This window comes from Saccostrea cucullata, unplaced genomic scaffold (genome assembly GCF_032062105.1).
Source record: "Saccostrea cucullata isolate Sc308-1 unplaced genomic scaffold, CSIRO_AGI_Scuc_v1 ctg15, whole genome shotgun sequence".
In the NCBI taxonomy this organism is placed as follows: domain Eukaryota; kingdom Metazoa; phylum Mollusca; class Bivalvia; order Ostreida; family Ostreidae; genus Saccostrea; species Saccostrea cuccullata.
Genome location: NW_026938676.1, coordinates 434,165 through 454,653, shown reverse-complemented (window position 1 = coordinate 454,653; position 20,489 = coordinate 434,165). Strand labels below are relative to the sequence as shown.

Here is a 20,489-nt window from a genome sequence, read left to right as displayed (position 1 = left end):
CACAATCTATTTCAGAGTCTCTATTAATTCCAAGGCTAAAGTGTACATTAATTAATGCACAAAAATTGCGACTTGTAATTCATTACAAAAATATCCGTCCACTCTTTATATATTGATAAAAATTAGTCAAATAAATTTATATTTTATTGATGATTTTGTGTACTTTAGTCTGATTTTATCAGAGTTAAGAAGATGACCAAGGTTTAATATATTGTTGTTTAATGTCATGCAAAAGATTCTGATTAAACACAAAACTTTGCGCTAAAACGCAATTACTTTTGTGTATAAATGCAATAATCCTTACTTTTATAAGGATTCGGTTTTAAATACAACATTACTGTAGATGAATAAAAGATTAGTCATCAGTCAGCCAAACCTTTAATTACCAGGATCTAGAACTTAATCTAAAGCACGGTTTAAAAAAAAATAAATTGGTTACAATGGAAGCAAAGAGAGTTTCAATAGTTTCTAAGAGAACTCAAGACCACTCCTAAAGTCTACCTGATACTTTTGAATATTTTTAGCTGCAAAGCTGAATTATCATTTCCTTTGTGCTTTTGTGTGTACAGGCGATTTTTTGTTTAAAAATTAATACCAGTCCTCTATGCAAATTCTGCATCTTTTTTGCAAAATGTTCCAGTTTTTAGCTCACCTCAACGAAGTTGGGGGGAGCTTATGTGATACCCTCGGCGTTGGTGTCGGCGTCCCAGGTTAGGTTAAGTTTTTTGGAGCAGTTTTGTTTTTAATTACTTCTGTGTCCTATACTGATTAGACATGCATGGAAGATGGTTTTAGTGTGTTTTATTGTACCAGACAAAGTTTCAGATGCTGCAATTTCAGCAAAGGAATTACCAGGTTAATGTTTTTGGAGCAGGTTAACATTTTTGGTGCAGTTTTTGGTGTGGGTTTCATTTCCAAGTAACTATAAGCCCTATGTTGACCAAACTTGCATGGATGATACATCTAAGGATGCATACTACCGTGCTTGCTTCGGATGCTGAATCTGACCTACATTTTCCTTGAGTGAACAGGTTAAAATTTTGGTGCAGGTTTCATTTCCAAGTAACTATAAGCCCTATGTTGACCAAACTTGCATGTATGATACATCTAAGGATGCATACTACCAGGCTTGCTTCGGATGCTGAATCTGACCTACATTTTCCAGTTGAGTGAACAGGTTAAAGTTTTTGGTGCAGGTTTCATTTCCAAGTAACTATAAGCCCTATGTTGACCAAACTTGCATGGATGATACATCTAAGGATGCATACTACCGGGCTTGCTTCGGATGCTGAATCTGACCTACATTTTCCAGTTGAGCGGACAGATTAATGTTGTTGGTGCAGGTTTCATTTCCAAGTAACTTTAAGCCCTATGTTGACCAAACTTGCATGGATGATACATCTAAGGATGCACACTACCAGGCTTGCTTCGGATGCTGAATCTGACCTACATTTTCCGGTTGAGTGATTAGTTAAAAGTTTTTGGTGTGGGTTTCATTTCCAAGGAACTATGAGTTCTTTAATGACCAATCTTGCACAGATGATACATCTAAGGATGCATACTTCCAGGCTTGCTTCGGATGCTGAATCTGACCTACTTTTTGTGGATGAGTGAAAATGTTAGTTTTGAGGCATGTTTCATTTCCAATAAACTATGAGCCCTATAATGAGCAAACTTGCATGGATGATACATCTAAGGATGCACACTAATGGACTTGCTTCGGATGCTGAATTGGACATACATTTTTCAGATAATAGACAAGGTAAAAGTTATGGTTGCAGGTCTATTACCAAAAACTATAAGGCTTATATAACATTGTATAAACCAAACTTGCACAAATGCTGCATCAAGAGATGAAAACTCTCAAATTTGCTTCAGATGCTGGATTTTCATTACATTTTCATGAAGAAGAAGTAGTTTAAATTTTTTATGTAGGTCTATTTCAAAGTATCAGATCAAAATTGCTTTTAAAAATATTTTCATTTTTGGAATGTATACTTTTTGTTGGTTAATTGTGTGACTTTGCCTTACTTAAAGACAACATTCGTTGAGGTGAGCTCTGTAATCTCTAATTACCTATGTTTGAGAATTGTGATAAAACAATGGCATCTGTACAACCAGAATATGTTAAAGGTACTAACAGCCAACTACACTCTTGAAGCTGAACACAATTCATAAAAAGAATTTGTCATATTTAATTGGTCTTTCACTACATCTGAGTGCCCCTATGTAAAGCCACTCACATAGTCACAGTTCAGTGTAATCAATTGGCATCACAGTGTAGATGGACTATGCTATACAGCACTGGGGATCAGTAGCGACAAAAATAACTATGAGTGACCTGGTACTTCTACTTATATAGGAGAGTAAGAAACCAAAGAAACATACAACAGATAAATAGGTCAGAACAGTACAAAAACAAAATCACATGACTGCAACAAAGGTAATCCAATTCATGCCAATACCTGGACAATTGGGCAGTCAATTGGGACAAATGCGAACAGGATACTCTGATGCTGATATCCCAGATAGTATTAATTATTGAAAATGGCATATGCCTATATCTGAGTTGTGTTCAGCTTTAATGTCAATTGTTTAGTCAACCCATTTTGGCTCTTTTAGGGTCAATTGAATAGTGCTTGTGTATGTATATATCATCAAAGCTTCAGAAAACTTACATTTTTTCACAATCTAGGGATTCATTGTACACAATCGAAATCAATCAGAATTTTTTGTTTTTGTTTTTACCCTAATGAGTATTTTTGGTAGTGTTAGTTTGGTGGTTTTTCAGCATTTTAACAGCTAATTCCCCCAGTTGTTTGATGTCGTTTGGAATATCCTCGTCTTCTTGAGCTTCACGGGGTACAATCTTCACAGATAGATCTTTTATTTTCTGTCAAAAGAAAAGAAATAAAAGTTAAACTACATGTATAACATATCTGTAGATATATATGAATAGATATTGCATCCATAACAATGGTGATATTAGTTTTAATCAACAGCTATACCTAAATGTAAAAATAATGTTCTCAATATCAATGTAACAAAATTAATGTTTACATTTGCCTCAATGATAACAATGATGGACAATACCCTTATTAATTCGATTGAAAAAACAAAGTAAATACCCTTATTAATTCGATTGAAAAAACAAAGTATGTACCCCATTCTCAATATTGAGTGAAACAAGATTCGTATCCAAACACCCGTGAACTAGATCTCGCTCATGCAAGAATTTCATAGCCTCGGCCAATCGAAGGATGATGAATTTCATGTCCGGTACAGTAAGCTTGTGATTGTGCATGTAGTCAGAGAGCGTGACGAACAGTGGGGCGTTTTTACCGATCACAAAGAGCTCGTTATCGCAGAGGTCGGTCAGCGTCTCTGTGGTAGCTGTAAAAAAAAGTTCTTTATGTAAAGGATAATAAAATTAGAAAACCAGATGCGAAATGTAAATGGACACGTTATTCTCAAGAATGATTTACATAATGATATAATATTTATTTTTTAAAAGAAAATGTTGGCAATTGCTATAAAAAGGTTCAAAAGCCAAAAAATTCTATCAAGTTGTAACACTTCATATTTTTAATCTTCATATTCTGAGTAAATAAAGATGTTCTTTCCCAATAATTTAAAACTCCTCCTTATTTTGCTAATAGCGAAGTTCTACAAAAAATGCCTAATGTATTTAAAATTTACAGTTGTTGGTTATAATTGTGCTGCTATTACTTACACAGACATCGAGATATTGTTCTCTTTTTGGATGACATTCTTGTCTCAACCTAAACAAAATAATATCCATTATTAATATTTAACTGTGTATCTATATAAAGAATCGTCTTTTTAAAACGTATCTAATAAAAATTTTACTGTTAAAAGACACAGTCAACAAAATGAAGCTTTCTACAGTTACATACACGTTTTTTACTTATTACTTGCCCTTTTCCTTAGGTTTGCAAAGGAATAGAGGAATGGATTTAAAGCTGAATTGATCGGGAGGATAAAAACGGCGACCCAGGCATACACCTCTCCAGATATCACGTGACCCTTTAAGGCAAGTAACCCTGAAGTACATAGAAAACAGTAATATTTCTTTTATTACATAGTACAATGACACCAGTTTCTATGAAAATCATAATACTTTATGTGTTCTACCAAAATATTTGAAAATTCACGTGGCATATTACCCATAATTCCAACTGGGAACCAGCAGACAAAGTCAGACAAAACCACAAGAAATAGCCCTCGGGCGATAGCCATATCCTGGTTCCTCTTTGTGGATTTTATTTTGGTAGTTGTTTGTGAAATCTCTGTGTATATCAGACATTGTCCTAATGCAATAATCACAAATAGAAGGAAATTGAGTATGATGAAGATTGCAGTGGAGTACTCCCATCCAGCAGGTCTGTCTCTGGTTAGAGGTAAAGCCAGGCAGACGACAGAGCGAGAGTAGAACTCTCCTTGAAAGTATCCTCCTGGAATCAGCGGAATGGCTGCCATACCCACGGTAGTACTCCACAAGACGCCAATACTAAATATAGCTCTCTTTCTGGTGAACCTAAACTGTCCAAATGGAAATTTGACAGCGATGAGGCGATCAACGGTAATCAAACATAGCAAACAGACCGAAGTCTCACTCGAAATAGTAGCAAGCATACCAGCTATTTGACAAGTTATACTGTTTCTCCAATGCAAATCATTCCAGATATATCTCCCGCGATAATGTCCATCAGCCGAGGCTATGATTATTAAGTAGACACCCATTAGAAAATCGGAAACGCTCAAATTCGTGATGAAAATTCCATGGCCTTTTTTCAGAGTTTCTGAGTCGAAAAACACTTTGAAAATGAAGACTCCAAGATTTCCCAACAAGGAACTAAATCCCATGATCCACAAGAACGTAGAAAGGATAGTATTTTTCATGAGGTCATCACAAGAAGAGAATTCATCAGCATTTGGTAGGCATTCCTTGACTGACTGAGGCTTCAGACAACAGAATGCATAGGAGTCTGTGTACAACTTCTCCAGTTTCGAAAGCCCATAAAAGATTTCAGATGAAAAGTCTCTAATTTTATTGTTTCGTAGATCCAACACTGATAATCCAGACAAGTTTTGAAAAGCATAATCCGAAACATAATGAATATTGTTTGATGACAAATTCAGTAGACTAATGTGTTGTAGGCCCACTAAAGTATCCTGTTTAATGGACCACAAATTGTTACTTATTAAAACTAATTTAGGTAAAGTCTTCAATCCTAGAAAAGCCGTATCTTCTATTTTATTTAGATCATTCCCCTCTAAGTTCAGCACTTTCAGAGACACTAGTCCAGTGAAGGCATTGGAATATATATGGGTTATTTTATTATTTCTGAGATCAAGTATCAAAAGATTTTGCTGGTTGACAAAGGAATATGGCTTTATTGATGTCAAATTGCAGTCTGTAATAAATAATCTGATTAAATGAATGAAATGATGAATAGATGGCAAACCATTGCTATAATCATTTCCACTAATGTTTAAAAACCTCAACTCTTTTGGAAGCCTTTCCGTACTAATATTCTGAAAACTTCCAAGCATTCCAGAAAGGCCATCACAGATATTCTCTCCCGGGCACGTGATATTACAAAGTAGTTCGTCGTCTCTGATAGGGCAGTGGGGGATATTGTCACATAACCTTTGTGGATCTAAGCAGACTTTGCTCTTTTTACATCTGAATAACCCTGGACAAGATCCTAAAAGCAAACAGTGGAAATTTATAAGAAAAATATGGAGATAACAAAGAAAATTTAAGCTCAGAAGTCCATAAAACTATACGAAATAGGAACAGAGCAAACACAAGCCTCCAAAACCCCAGAGGTGGGATCAGGTTTCTCGGAGGAGTGAGTATCCCACTATATATCATGTTAAATTAGAAAGCTGTATAATAGTTTTCAATTTACCACACTGCATTTCGTCGACTCCGTTTTCACAGTGCTTCTCACCATCGCAGATAAATCGCGGAGGAATACAAAAACTTCCGGGACATTTCATATAACCTACAGGACACTGTGTGGAATCTAAAAGATAATAATAAATTTTACAAAAGGCTTTTATGTAGACATATATTCCTGTTTATCTTCAGGTGTATAAATTTGACTGAAATATTACCGCAATCGTCCAAATGGGACAAATCTCGACAGCCAAATATATCCCCGTTTTCACTGTAATCAAGAATACATCGTGTTGACATTGCCACAATCTTTCCCGTCCGACAAAGAAAATCTTTGTTAACATCGTCTGTCTCTGTAAAAAAATCAAATAAACTTATTAGTGTTTTTTTTACAACGGAAGTTATATTTGATTTGTAGCTTATATTATTTTAGTTTATCTTTACACGTAAAGATGAACGCGACTCGTGAAGGCAAACGCCATTATCGATGTTACTATCTACAATATTAGTACCCGGGTATACTCTTCGCATTTGTCACACCTGACTGCTTTATTGTCATGGGAATCGGTGTGGAATGGCGATCCGTGTTCGTGCTGGGTATCTTGTATTACTTTTGATTTCTTTTTATTGCAGTTACGTATATTTGTGTGCTTGTATGTGTACTGCACTGACACATGCAACTGTTAGATGTTCTTTTTTTTTGGAATCTCACTCTCATGCATTAGAAGACGTACAAATTTTTGCTGCTGCCTATTGCTGTATAGCGTTCGTCCGTCTACATCGGTGACATTTGATTACACTGAAGAATGACGTAGTGAGTGGCTTTATATAGAGTCCTTCAGATTTACCGAGAGACCCATCGAATTTGGCGGAAAATTCCTTTTACGAATCGTGTTCAGCTTTGAGATAAAATTATATGAGCATTCGAAAAAGTATAATTTTCCTTCATTAACGCAACTAAACCATATATCCCTTACACTTTTTAAGGTGGATTGTATAAGCTCCATAGTAATATTATGCAAAACGAATCATTTTAAAGAGAGGAAATTGTACTCTAACAATGGATACAATGGTAACGTTTACCTTTGTGTTTGCTTTCTAATCAAATTGCCTGAGCTTCATTTGAATGTTATTTATCACCAGGTTACAAGACAGACATATACGTAAAAACTCAATTATGAGAAAAAATACCTTGCGTGCAAATAAGAGGCCCTATGTTTACTTTCACGAATTTGTTCTCCCCCGGGCGATAGAAGAACAGTTTCTGGATTGGTAGGAGTGAATGGTTAGTGATAACACCCGAATCCTCCCTTACCTCTGTGGCCTCAGCACCGTACCATTCACCCATAGTGGAATTACAATTGCACCTGCATGATTTTAAGGGAAAAAAGTATTTTTTTATGCCGAGACTTCATTTCTATGAAATAATTTTCAATTTTAGAATTAGTGATTATTTTAAAGTAGACTCATTACCGGTACATGTATGAAGATACAGAAGAATAAGGGTTTGCCGAGTCAAAGAATACTTATTACTATGTTCAAAGGGTTTGGATGCCCTACACATTATTTAATTGCGAAGGAATTTAATTTGATTAAAGTTTCTAACTACTCACTTTACTTTTCCTTCTTCACATTTATTCACAAATGGACATGAACAGTTTTCAGCAGCACTATCCAAAGATTTTGTGTGAATATGAGCTCCGTTTTCGCCTTCCCAAAACACGTCTAATTTATGGTTGATGAAATGACAACGTATTCTTAAAGCCTGACTGCATTTATTGGTATTCTTTAGCACTGATATTTGTCTTTTATTTGCAGAGTACTTTAACTTAGCATCAACTTCAAGTAGACTAGAGAACAATGTTTCTTCCTCGGAATGGTGTATTATCGTCTGCACTGTGACGTAATTGTCAGACTTTTGAAATCGACACTCGGCTCTCGTAGGGCTCAAACCTAAAATATTAAAACCACCTGATTTTATTCCCATTGACTGTAGTTCAAAGGAAGACAAAAACTCTAAACTTAAAAAGTACGTATAATTTATAAAAATCACAACTATAAATTAAATTTAAATGAAAATATTTGAAAAGATTAATTTTCAAAGAGAAAAATTTATTTAAACATAAAGTATTTTTGTAAAACACCGGAACATTCCAACTTTTATCGACATACTCTAAACTTAAACTGGGATTTGTGACTTTGTCATATAACTTTTTCAAACAAAAAGAACTGAAGAGCAGGTTTTATAAAGATGAAACCACCTTCTAAGCCAAGATGAACGAGATATTCCTTATTCTTCCTCCCTCCCAATCCTCTCCAATCTCTGTATCTACCTTCTAAGCCAAAACGAACAAGATATTTAAGGAATCACTGTCTAGTTAGGAGGGTATGTCAGGGGCATCAACAATAGTGGGAAACATGGGATAATTTGCATAACGGGCGAAGCCCGTTATGCTTAAATTATCCCATGTTTTCCACTGTTGATGTCCCTGACATACCCTCCTAACTAGACAGTGATTCCTTATATTTCCATTTCATTGCGAAATAAACTTGTAGATTTAGACTTTAAAAAATGTAGAGACAAATTTGAATTACATGAGGACTCCCATGTCGATTTCAATAGTCCTCGCCCACTGATGCCAGACACAAAAGAAGCCGCACGAGATTTACATGCATATTTGGCCTCCTTAGCGTTAAGCACAAAGACAGATGCGCACGAGATTTGCATGCGTATTAGGCCTTCTTAGCTCCTGACCTATCGACCTGCCTAATTTACATTCCGGTGGTATTATCAAGAAATCAACTCCGCTTTCAAAGGGTTATCACAGATAAAAAAAATTAGAAATGGAAATATTACCAATTCTCTCTCCATCCCAATCCCCATCAATCCCTGTAACTACGAGGGGCGTTCAATAAATAATGTCATTGGGGCTCAGAAAGAAGCAAACGACGCTTTTCAATGATTTAGTCTTCATAATTTTACTTATTAATCTCTTTTAATTCAAACACATGTCCGTAACATTTTTTATACAATTTCTGATTGTTTTTAGAACTCATTTTTGGGTATGACCCTTGGTATACTGGAAAATGGCAGATCCAATGATTTCTTGGATTTGTTTTTTTCCTTCTGAAAGGTTTTTTTTCCAAGTTTGGAAATAGAAACAAGACAAAAGGTCAAGGATCTGGCAAATATTGTTAATGTGAAAAAACATTAACGTTATGTTTATCCCGAAAACCCCTTTACTCTTTAGGGCATGCGGGTTTGAACGTTGTCATGAAGAAATTCAATGTAGTGGATTCATGATTCTGGGTCCTTTATCTGGTAAACCTTTCGATTTCATTGCAAAAACACTGCTTTCTAGACATCTCCAGATATTAAACTGTCTCCCGGAATACGAATTTGAACAACAATACAACTAATATTTAAAAAGATTACATATAAATCTGTCTTTGTGCTCATGCATACCTTTGCTCTTGACATACCTTCGCCATTTTTATCAAGTACATCTTATGTTAAATTTTGTTTTAATGGTTTTAAGCAATAGATTCATGTTCCAATATCTGTTTGAATATAAAACAAAGGTGGATCACTACAATTACTGATATTTTAAAATAATTGCTAAGACTTTTGTACACGCTGTCGTTTTAACTCATTTTTCAAAATACAAGGTGACATTAGAGTACCAAGCCTAATTACTGTTAAACGTTTCTTAAAATCAGTGTAAACTACTCCCGATATGATGTCTATTAAATTTGCTATGTGTCTTAAAGTCAATCATACAACATCAAATATTATTTGTTGAAAATTGGCAAATAGTACATAAGTTGTTATAATTTTTGTTGGTAAGGAGAGTACCCATTTTTGATGCCCATTATATAACTTTTTATCATTGAAAGCCACCTGCTCATTTGTCTATAAAACAGGCATCGGTTGCTGTAAATGTCACATATTTCAGTGAATATTTCTTTGGGATTTTTAACAAGTTTTACAGCAGCTTTAATGTAGCTTTTATTTTCACTCTAGTTTACTGATTCTTTACCATTCATTTATAATGCAGTGTCTCGAATAGCCATTGTTTCCCAGCTTTTCACGAAAAAACTATGTGATGAAAAGTGGTCTCATAAACTGTTATAAATTCATTAGAGATTCAATAATGAGAGAAAGTTAAACTTTATGTCATATGACGACTATGTTGTATGTCATCGAGCTAATGACATTATTTATTGAACGTCCCTCGTACCTTCTAAACCAAGACTAACGAGATATTCCCCATTCTCCCTCCGTCCAAATCCCACCAATCTCTGCAATCTTATTAAAATTAGATGTCAGATTGCATACTCGTTTCACTAATATCTAACAACATCCCTTTGAGGGTCACACCAGAAGAACAGCTCTAGACTTACATGTGTATTTGCTTTAACATTGTACGCTGATTTTGCAGGCGACGAATTGATTAGTTGATAGAATTTGACCTCTGACGTGACCCTCAATGGGATGTTGTTAGATGTTATTGTAGTGAGTATGCGAGCGGATCTAATCTTATTTTAATTAGATTGCCAATCTCTGTTACTACCCTCTAAGCCAATTCTAACGAAATATTTCCCATTCTCCCTCCCTCCCAATCCCTACAAATCTCTGTAACTACCTTCTAAGCCAAGACTAACGAAATATTCCTTGTTCTCCCTCCGTCCAAGTCCCCACCAATCTCTGTTACTACCTTCTAAGACAAAACTAACAAAATATTTCTCATTCTCCCTCCCACCAAGACCTATCAATCTCTGTATCTGCCATCTAAGCCAAGACTAACAAGGTTTTTCCCATTCTTCTGTCCAATTCCCATCAATATCTGTAACTACCTTCTAAGCCACGACTAACGAGATATTCCCCATTCTTCCTCTGTCAAAGTCCAACCAATCTCTGTAACTACATTCTAAGCCAAGATTAACAAGATATACCCCATTCTCCCTCCGTCCCAATTCCAATCAATCTCTGTAACTACCATCTAAGCACAGATTAACAAAAAGTCTTCATTATCAGTCCGCCCCAGTCCCCACCAATCTCTGTAACTACATTCAAGCCATGACTAACGCGATATTCTCCCTCCCAACCTACCAATTTCTGTAATTACCTTCTAAAGCAAGACTAATCTCGTAATCTCTGTAACTAACTTCTAAGCCAAGACTAACGAGATATCCCCCATCCTTACGCCGTCCTAAGCCCCATCACTAAGATAAACAAGATTTTTCCAATTCTCTCTCCGTCCCAATCCCCATCAATCTCTGTACCTACCTTCTAAGCCCAGACCAACGATATATTCTCCAATCCCCTTCCGTCCAAATCCCCATCAATCTCTATAACTACCTTCTAAACCAAGACTGACGAGATATTCCCCATTCTCTCTACATCCAATCCCAACCAATCTCTTTAACTACCTTCAAGCCAAGTCAAACAAGACATTCTCCATTCTCCTCCGCCCAAACCCCACCAATCACTGTAACTACCTTCTAAACCAAGACTGACGAGATATACCCTATTCTCCCTCCGTACCAATTCCCACCAATCTCTGTAACTACCTTCTAAGCCAAGACTTATGAGATATTCCCCATTCTCTCTCCGTCCCAGTCCCCACCAGTCTTTGCACGTCTCCTGGACATTGTCCTCACAGTTCTGAGATTCGTCCTCAGCGAAGAATCCACTACAGTCGATAAAACCATCACACACCTTAGAGGGATGGATGCAGGTCTGATCGTAACATTCAAATCCATGTTTACAACCTTCTGAAAGTTGAAAGAGGTTTGTATCTGTATCTATACCTGTTAACCGTGAAAACCCTAAGAAGTTTCTTTAAAAAAATGTTTTGATAGACACAAGAATCTCACCACATTGTTTTTCATCGCTTTCATCGACGCATTCTGGTTTCATATCACAGAGGTTTTTGGCGGGAATACACTGACCACTGGAGCATTTCCATTCATTTTCTGTACATGGTCTTGGAACTGTGTGTGTATTTTATTGAAAATAAAAGAGAAGGTACCCTTAAGTAAACCATAATAAGGCAGATATTGCAGAAATTGACACGATGGAAATTTGCATCATATTTGGTTGCAGACAATTAACACATAAGTTTCATTTCTCAAGAAGAATCTTTTCAATCTTTAAGGCAATATATTAATAAGCACTACCAAAATTTACAACTATTCAATATGTTTAATGTTTTATGTTCTTCAAAATTATGATGTTTAATAATATATCGTTTAATTTTTCCACAAAAGATGGGCGTATTTGGTATATGTTCTGCAGGAATCATTTGAAGGAAACATTCATGGTTTAAATGTCCATGATTTAGTTGGCTGACCATAGCTGGTCAGATTGTAAAAACAACCATAGTATTTTTTCACTTAGTTTGAAATACCCTGCCAGATTGTAACATTTATGACAGTTGTCTTAGGATGTCAATAACACAGTAATGCTTTACAAATATAAACAACTATAGGGCAAAAGGCTTAAATGATACATGTAAGTGTACATATACAAGTGTACATATACATCAAAATTTATTAAGGAATCACTGTCTAGTTTTGAGAGTATGCCAGGGCATCAACAATAGTCGGAAACATGGGATAATTTGCATAACAGGCGAAGCCCGTTATGCTAAAATTATCCCATATTTCCCACTATTGTTGATGTCCCTGGCATACTCTCAAAACAAGACAGTGATTCCTTATATTTCCATTTCATTGTGAAATAAAATTGTAGACTTAGACATTAAAAATGTAGACTAATAGATTTAAATTACACGAGGACCTCCATGCCAATTTCAATAGTCCTCGCACACTGACGTCAAAGACAAAGGCAGCCGCACGAGATTTTCTTGCATATTTGGCCTCCTTAGCGTCAGACACAGAGACAGATGCGCACGAGATTTGCATGCGTATTAGGCCTCCTTAGCTGCTGACCTATCGACCTGCCTAATTTACATTCCGGCAGAATTATCAAGAAATAAATGCCCAAAACTTTCAAACAGTTATCACAGAGAAAAAAAAATTAGAAATGGAAATATAATAGAATAGACGATTGGAATTGATTTCGCTCTCGGTTCAACTGAACCAAAATTTACGTAATTCAAAATTTAATAAATCTGTACATAAAATGAAACTGACAAAAGATTGTTTGCAATAAAAAAAAAATAACGCCCCATGCTAGATGCAAACGAAAATATTTTTCACTTCTAGTCAATTTTACTGAGCTATTATGATCACCGCTACATAAAAAAGAGGATTTTGAAATGACAAAGAAGCACCAGATTTACACAGTTGAATGGGGGGGGGGTATGTCTCTGGGTCTTCTCTCCATTTTTTTGCAAAGGTATGTTCGTTTCTTTGAATTAACACACACTCAATTAACGTTTCAAAATCATTGAGAGAAGACCCAGAGATAGAATTTTTTAGAAAAACGTATTTAAAAATGTATATTTTTAGCAAATCAAAACTCAGTTTCGGTAAAATATTTTCCTTTCCCATTTCACAGGAACCCGATCGATAAATTAAAAAAAAGTTAAAATTTCATGTGACTCGTTGATAAAATTTCACTTTTCAAGTAAGCCCAGATTCCTGTCGAATGCTAATCAAATGTGTGCCCTTTCTTTCTAGAATATGTCGAAACTATGACTCTCACAGAAAAGTTTTCATCAATATGCATTACAAAATGAGGACATAAACTTACTGCAATTGGTTTCATCGGAGTTATCTGGACAATGGCTGACAAAGTCACAATACAGACTGATAGAGATACAGTCACCACTGCTGCATTGGAACTGAGTCTCCGTACATGTTGTAGCTTTGTTTATGAAAAAAATTAAATTAAAAAACATGAAAAATAACAAGACGCCCTGTATATTACAAATATATAGAAAAACTAAACAAAAAAGAAAACTACTGGTATGACCTGGAATGGATGATAAATTAAGAATATACTTATATTATTTTTTTAAAAAAATGATATAAGCTTACAGCAGTTGTACTCATCTGATCCGTCAAAGCAGTCCTCTATTCCGTCACACACAAACAATCTGCTGATCAGTTCTGTGTTCTCACACTGGAACAAAATGTTATCCAGATCTGCTGACCTTGAAACAAGAGAACCATTTCCCCACCAATTCTCTCGACTGATAGTTTCTGAAATATGAAGTTAAAGACAAAGAAAAAGTTATACTAGTTAATATGTACATTAATTTTTTTTTACAACATAATCAAAACACTCAAATTTAAATCTTTGCAATCAATGGTTTCGAAGCAATGATGTAAAAACAATGTAAATTTTCAATTGGATTATTTTGACATATCTACGATATGAAACTGAAAGACTCACGCAAATCAAGGTCATTTACAATATTATACGAAAATCTTAATTTCTTACAAAAAAAACTTTATATATTTACTTGCTATGCAATTCTCTTTGTCAATTGTTTTTAAAAATATCACCTTGATTGCAAATCGTGATACATTTTTAAGTTATAGGCAATACCAAAAAAAAAAAACAACTTTGTATAAATATAATTATCAGTACACAGTAAGAATTCTTCTGCCGATATACAATATAAATTAAACTAATTGTAGAAAACCTTTAATTTTCTATAACTTCAAAACGTCAAGATATATGGAATTCCTAAGTGTTTCCAAAGGTATTTATTGTGTAAAATAATTGATAAAGAAAATAGGGAATTAAAGACCAAAATTATAAATAAAAGGATTTTTGAATTGAAAGGCTAAGTGCTTCAAGTGTAAATAATATCAGAATAAACGGGATATATGTAATATATTTACCTAAACTTTGATGGAGGTCTACTTCACACATATAACTCTGGATTTTATTGTAAGCACATGCAGTGTCATGCCAATCACTCAATGAATGTATGCTGTAAAAGTTGATACTGGTACATCGCTCATTTTGGACGCCATTTGGTTGTCTGTTCTTAATATCATCATCTCGATACCTATCAAATAGAACAAATGAGCAAAGGATACTTTTAATACTTTCAAGATTGTAGATATGATTTCAAGCTAGACAAAACAGATTGAAAACTATGTAATATATGCTAAAATGCTAGAAGCACTGTTACTGAAAAAATAATATAAAGAAAACGCAACACGTTCATGCACAAAGAAACAATAATAGAATAGATCTATATTTCAGTAAAATCTGGCTTTATTTTATTACCATGCAGTGAAAGTTAAAGGGTTTCCATCTGTCCAGAGATATTTCAGCTCATGTTTTCCTTCTGAGTATTTCTTTTGAAGACCTGGAAAATATTACAATTTAGTTCGGCATTGACTTGATTGCTTGCACACTGTAGCCATCCGATTGAAGCTTCCACTGCTTAAGGTTTACGTACCTATGTAAATTTCCCAGTCGCCTGTGATATTTACATCGCTCTTGACAAGAAAATGAACGTAGGAAAGTTCCCTTTTTGAAGAGATGCTAACAAGGCTGCCATTGAATTGTTCACACTTCCGTTTCGCTTCCGGCCAAGTGATACCCATGCCATCAGTGAATATTCTATAGCAGCTTCCATTGTGGTAATGCCAATCATTTAAACATTCTAAAATAAAAAAAAAATTATTCACTTCTAATCAATGATTGCTGTTATAAAGAAGAAAAAATCAAGTCATTCTTCCAAATTAAAATTGCATACCTTTATTCCTAACATCTGACCATGTTTGGGTAAAATTCATAAACGTATACATTCCCAAAAATCCTTGACCCTGAGTATTCTCATTTCCAGAGCGAAACTCTACTCTCATATGGTGCCATCTCGATGTAATATTCCTATAAGGTCTATTTTCCTTGCAGAATTTTCCTAGTAACACCTCCCTTCCATTCAAGTCGATATCATAAATTGCAATATATGACTTAGAACAAGTGTCGTCTCCATTAATAACATCTAAATTAACAACATTCAGTTCTACGTATTGTCCAAATGTTCCAGCTATGTTCCATGTACACGTTTCTCCTGCTTCGTATGGAGCGGGGTATCTGTCTGTCGCTATATAGGCTGTCTGCAATGTACAACTGATTATGCACCCTTCTGTAGCCATCCCACATCCGGGTCTCTCTGTATATGAGAATGCATTTGTTTAGAATGTTGACGAAAGATTATCTTACATTACTATTAACAGTTTTCATAGATTAATTCAGATATTGATAATGTTAAATTGTATGACCTCTTCTGACATTATTAATAAACTTGTTGCTTAATTGAATTGGCAAAGAGTAATGTTTGCTGAAAGAACGAGTAACAATTATTTGAAGTTTACCAACTGAGAAATGCTACCTGATTTTGTAGCTTCTATTTCAAAACTCTTTTCTAATTGTGATACAGACATCTGGAAACAAGACACCAGTGAAACAGATACAGTTCTCCCAGAAGAGATAAAGACGGTATCCTGGAATTTATCTTGTGTATCCGCGGTGATCTCTAAGGTACTCAAATCGTCATGTATAACTATTTGGTCTTTGCACCTTCCTGGATTTATATCAAACATCCCCAACTAAAATGTAAACAAGTGTCACTATCATCTAACGTCCTACAAGAGTCGTCTAATATACAGAACAACATACATATTTGCTTCATTCAGAAAAAGAAAGGATCTTTTAAACGTTCTTGTTAATTTTAACTAAGAAATATTTTCCTTTATTATAGCTCGAAATTGAAAACAAAAAATGAAAACAACACTTAGATAAATACATGCATTTGAATTAAAAAGAAAAGATATTCACCTCTTTCAATTCTATTTCTGTTGTTGTTTTAGCGAGTTGTAAATAGACCATTTCCAGCCTGACAAAATTAGAATACCCGGCATATATACTCCAGGTACAATTCAGTCCTTGTCCATAACTAAAGGGGAACCCTGGTGACCGGATAATGGACTGGTTCGTCCTTGTTAAATTTATTGAAAATGAACATTGAGCTATATCCATTGCCTCTGAAAAGAATTTAATTTTTTTGTAGTTCATTTAATGTGTTTTACCACATATCAATTTTCATTTTATTCTAAAATTTCATTTGAATTCGATATAGAAATACTACAAACTGTGACACATATGTTCCGTATTTGGATATTTCACTCCAAAACGATTTTAAGAAAATAACATAAAAATTTGATGATAAACGTGACAACTTCATCATTTCTATCGTCGACTTCTCTTGTATATCTAAACCAGCATTTGATGTTTTTAGACACCTGGTTTGTATTGTTAAAAAGTTTGTTTGATGTTATACATACCTGTGGAGAATGTTTCACTTTTAAGTGGACGTCATCATTTACCACAGAGGGACTGGAAATTTAGACTTATGCATGGTTTTCAGGGGCTTATTTTAAAAATGAAATTATGACTTAGATCTAAATTTTGAATTGTTTACAAACTTTTGTAAAATTAATGATTGTGTTTAATATTGCTAACGTGAAATTATCTTACTACTTTTTTTTTTTAAATTAAAACAATTTTAATATATGTAAATTAGAAACTTGTGAACAGAATTAAATTTTGGTTTTAGTCGCACGTTCTTTTGTAAAAAAAAGACCCCATGGCCATCCGGCAGTGAGGATAGGAATTATTTTTGTAAAATAGCCTACTGCGGGACATCGGTTTATGAAGTCTCATCTGGGGGACCATCTTCCATGTTCTTCAGTGGGATCTGAACCTGCGACATAAGGATCAGCTCCTTACCAATCGGAGTATGGAGCAAACGCTGAACAACCTCTTCTCGGGGGGCGGGATCAATGAGCATTTCAGCTTCATTATTGTTCGTTGATATGGTGTTTCAAACTTTCGTATTTGTCATTTGTGATTTTACTCTTGTTTTTTGTCCTGTTTTTGTTTTTCATGAAAAAGTACCGGTATTTTCTTAATTACGTAATTTCCCCTTTTGTTGGTTCCTTAGGTTTTCTTTATCTATTTCTCGATGTATTTTTATCTTCGTTTAGATTTTGAATGCTTGTTTTTATTGTTTTCTATTGTACCAGTATTTTAAATTATCATCCACATGATCCTTATTTTTTATGGGTAAAAGAAGTTACACTGTACTTAGTTTTGCTTGCTTTTGTCAGAACTTTTTGCTTTTAGAATTGTTACGCGTTTTTAAATTTTGAAGAGTAACCATCCATATAATTTACTAAGTTTAATCTAAAATCTTTTTAATAATGTAAGCTTTATTTCAATATTTAAAACTGCTAACTCAGAGTTTTGCTGTTTAAAATATTGGTGAATATAAACTGACCTTTGAAGCAAAGGCGATGTGCTGCCTGATTAAGGATTACACCTGTTTGTACCCAAGCCGATTGTCTGGTTGGATGGTATCTATCTCCAAAACTTAGTGAACATTCCGTACGGTCTGAATATATTTGAAACGATAATGCAGTACCGTTATTACTTAAACAAAACTGCCTACAACCCTCGATAGTGGAGATATTCCGTACAACGTAAGGAGAATTATCTTCTTTTTCAAGCCAGAAGGAAAATCTTTTCAGTTCCTCAAATCCATAGTCCACGGTACCTTTATGACATCTGATATCCCTCTGTACTGCAAATGAAATTTGAATTTTCATATTTAAAATAAGTTCAAAGAGCCAAACAAATAAGAAATTCATGACTACTTTTAGGCTACTTAATATTAATACCAACATCAATGCTCGATTGTACATATAAAACGCATGACTCTTTTCTCAGAATTTTAGTACAAGTTTTTCAAATAAGGTCAAATATGTTTGTTTTCAAACTTATATACTGATTATTAATTAAGTCTAAATGTGTTTAAAAGGACCTTTTTCAAGCTCGTTTATTAAATTTCTAATGAATATTCTGTTGGATATAAAAACAAGTTAGTTGTGGATCTTTACATTGTTTTTGGCAGCCTATGATTTCTGCCTTGAGACACGCTTGTTGGTCGTCTGCTACGGATGGATGTATTCTGATGTATCTTGCCAGAATATCCCCATGAAACATAAACGTCTGTGGTGTAGTAGCTGCTACCGTATTATCAATGAGAAAAGTCTGGAAAAAAATAATAAAACAAACTCGAGAAAAACATAAATTCATTGAATCAAAAGCCTGCGTTTTACTCACCGATGATCTAGAGAAGTTAATATTTTTGTACCATTTATTTACAGTAACCTTGAGAAATGAATTATTTCTCTTAAAGTTAGCATGTTTACTTTTACAACTCCGGGGGAATCTTCATAGCGATTTATTGTTTTTCTTGTAACACCATAAGACACTGTGAATGATTGGATGTATTTTGTCTCCTTTCCCGATACCCAACCTTGTACTGAAATCCCCTGCACGACTGTCGGAACAATCAAATCAACCTGCAAACAACAAATAGACCAATCAAATTTCGATTTATATATAACAAAGATCTTTATCAGTGTAATTGTTCAACTTTCATCACCGGAAATTTCTGAAACTCTCTATAATTGTTTCTCACAATACTGAAATTTATGGCAATTGGCCTTTTTCCATGATTCCTAGCTGGAAAGCGAATTTGTTATCTTACGTTTGCATTGTCATCAAAACGAAGTTTGTGACGATGAGTACAATCGTCTTTCAAAAAAATATCCTAATTTTACGGGACATTTGAATTGTAGGTAGCATAAAAAGAAAATATGATGACTAAAGAATAGATACCGGGTGTGACCCGTCAGCAGGGGATGTGCACTCCTCCTGGCACCTGATCCCACCTCTGATGTTTTGGATGCCCAGGTTTGCTCTGCTCCTACTTTGCATTGTTTTATAGACTTTTGATCTTGAATACTGTTCGTTATCTTCAAGTGTTTCATTACATCTAAGCATAGAATTAATCTTATATAGTAAATAAAAACAGACCCATAACAAGTTGCCTTTAAAAGATAGCTATTGGCGACCAATAAAGGACAGTATATATCTCATTTACTCACAATACAATTTTTGCCTAAAAGATTCAGCCTATCGATTTTACCAAAGTCACTGTTGATTATTTTTACTTATTAATTTTGTGAATTAAAACACACTTTGGCAAAGTTCACTATAGTTGCATATATATCGAAACAGATTGAAACACCCATACGATGACGTTTATGTCACCAGTAGAAAAATGTGCTGTTGCAAAATTGTCAAAAAATTGCTGATAATATATCATGAAGAAAATAGAAAAGGTACGCCTATAAATAAGTATGATATTGCCAATTAGCAAGACATATATTGATAGTCACATACAGAAAACCAGGGTGATTTATCCTTCTTTGTTGCACACCATCCAGGGTCTGAATAATACAATCGACCTCGAAATGAGAGTGGCATTACTTCAACCCCTTCCGTGTCATCAGATGATGATCCCAGCTGATAGTCATAGATGTTACCAGAGGCCATTCCTAACGGTCTCCCACAGCTTGTAGCTAAAACAGAAATTTCACACGGATATACTTTGAATTTCTTATTTTGATATTGTCTATTAAATTACAGATATTCAAAGAGAGAAATTGTCTGCATTATGATAGTTGTTAAACTTGTGCATGAAGAATTGCT

The 20,489-nt window shown here is 34.6% G+C and overlaps 1 protein-coding gene across 1 annotated transcript in view; it reads right to left on the bottom strand.

Annotated features, from left to right (window-relative positions):
- Window positions 1-2,735: 2,735 nt before the first annotated feature.
- The window catches only part of LOC134250886 (uncharacterized), a 31,265-nt gene continuing 13,511 nt past the window's right edge, over window positions 2,736-20,489 (bottom strand). The window contains exons 10-32 of the mRNA XM_062733245.1: window positions 20,181-20,359; window positions 19,142-19,294; window positions 18,827-18,980; window positions 18,208-18,510; window positions 16,707-16,912; window positions 16,261-16,477; window positions 15,622-16,041; window positions 15,322-15,528; window positions 15,147-15,228; window positions 14,753-14,922; window positions 13,940-14,104; window positions 13,653-13,766; window positions 11,810-11,926; window positions 11,504-11,707; window positions 7,543-7,882; window positions 7,121-7,296; window positions 6,148-6,282; window positions 5,940-6,056; window positions 4,188-5,732; window positions 3,940-4,064; window positions 3,740-3,782; window positions 3,164-3,393; window positions 2,736-2,893 (exon numbers count right to left, since the gene is read on the bottom strand). Of these exons, the coding sequence (XP_062589229.1) occupies window positions 2,750-2,893; window positions 3,164-3,393; window positions 3,740-3,782; window positions 3,940-4,064; window positions 4,188-5,732; window positions 5,940-6,056; window positions 6,148-6,282; window positions 7,121-7,296; window positions 7,543-7,882; window positions 11,504-11,707; window positions 11,810-11,926; window positions 13,653-13,766; window positions 13,940-14,104; window positions 14,753-14,922; window positions 15,147-15,228; window positions 15,322-15,528; window positions 15,622-16,041; window positions 16,261-16,477; window positions 16,707-16,912; window positions 18,208-18,510; window positions 18,827-18,980; window positions 19,142-19,294; window positions 20,181-20,359 (5,546 nt within the window). The 3' untranslated portion in view covers window positions 2,736-2,749. The remainder of the gene's footprint in view (window positions 2,894-3,163; window positions 3,394-3,739; window positions 3,783-3,939; window positions 4,065-4,187; window positions 5,733-5,939; window positions 6,057-6,147; window positions 6,283-7,120; window positions 7,297-7,542; window positions 7,883-11,503; window positions 11,708-11,809; window positions 11,927-13,652; window positions 13,767-13,939; window positions 14,105-14,752; window positions 14,923-15,146; window positions 15,229-15,321; window positions 15,529-15,621; window positions 16,042-16,260; window positions 16,478-16,706; window positions 16,913-18,207; window positions 18,511-18,826; window positions 18,981-19,141; window positions 19,295-20,180; window positions 20,360-20,489) is intronic.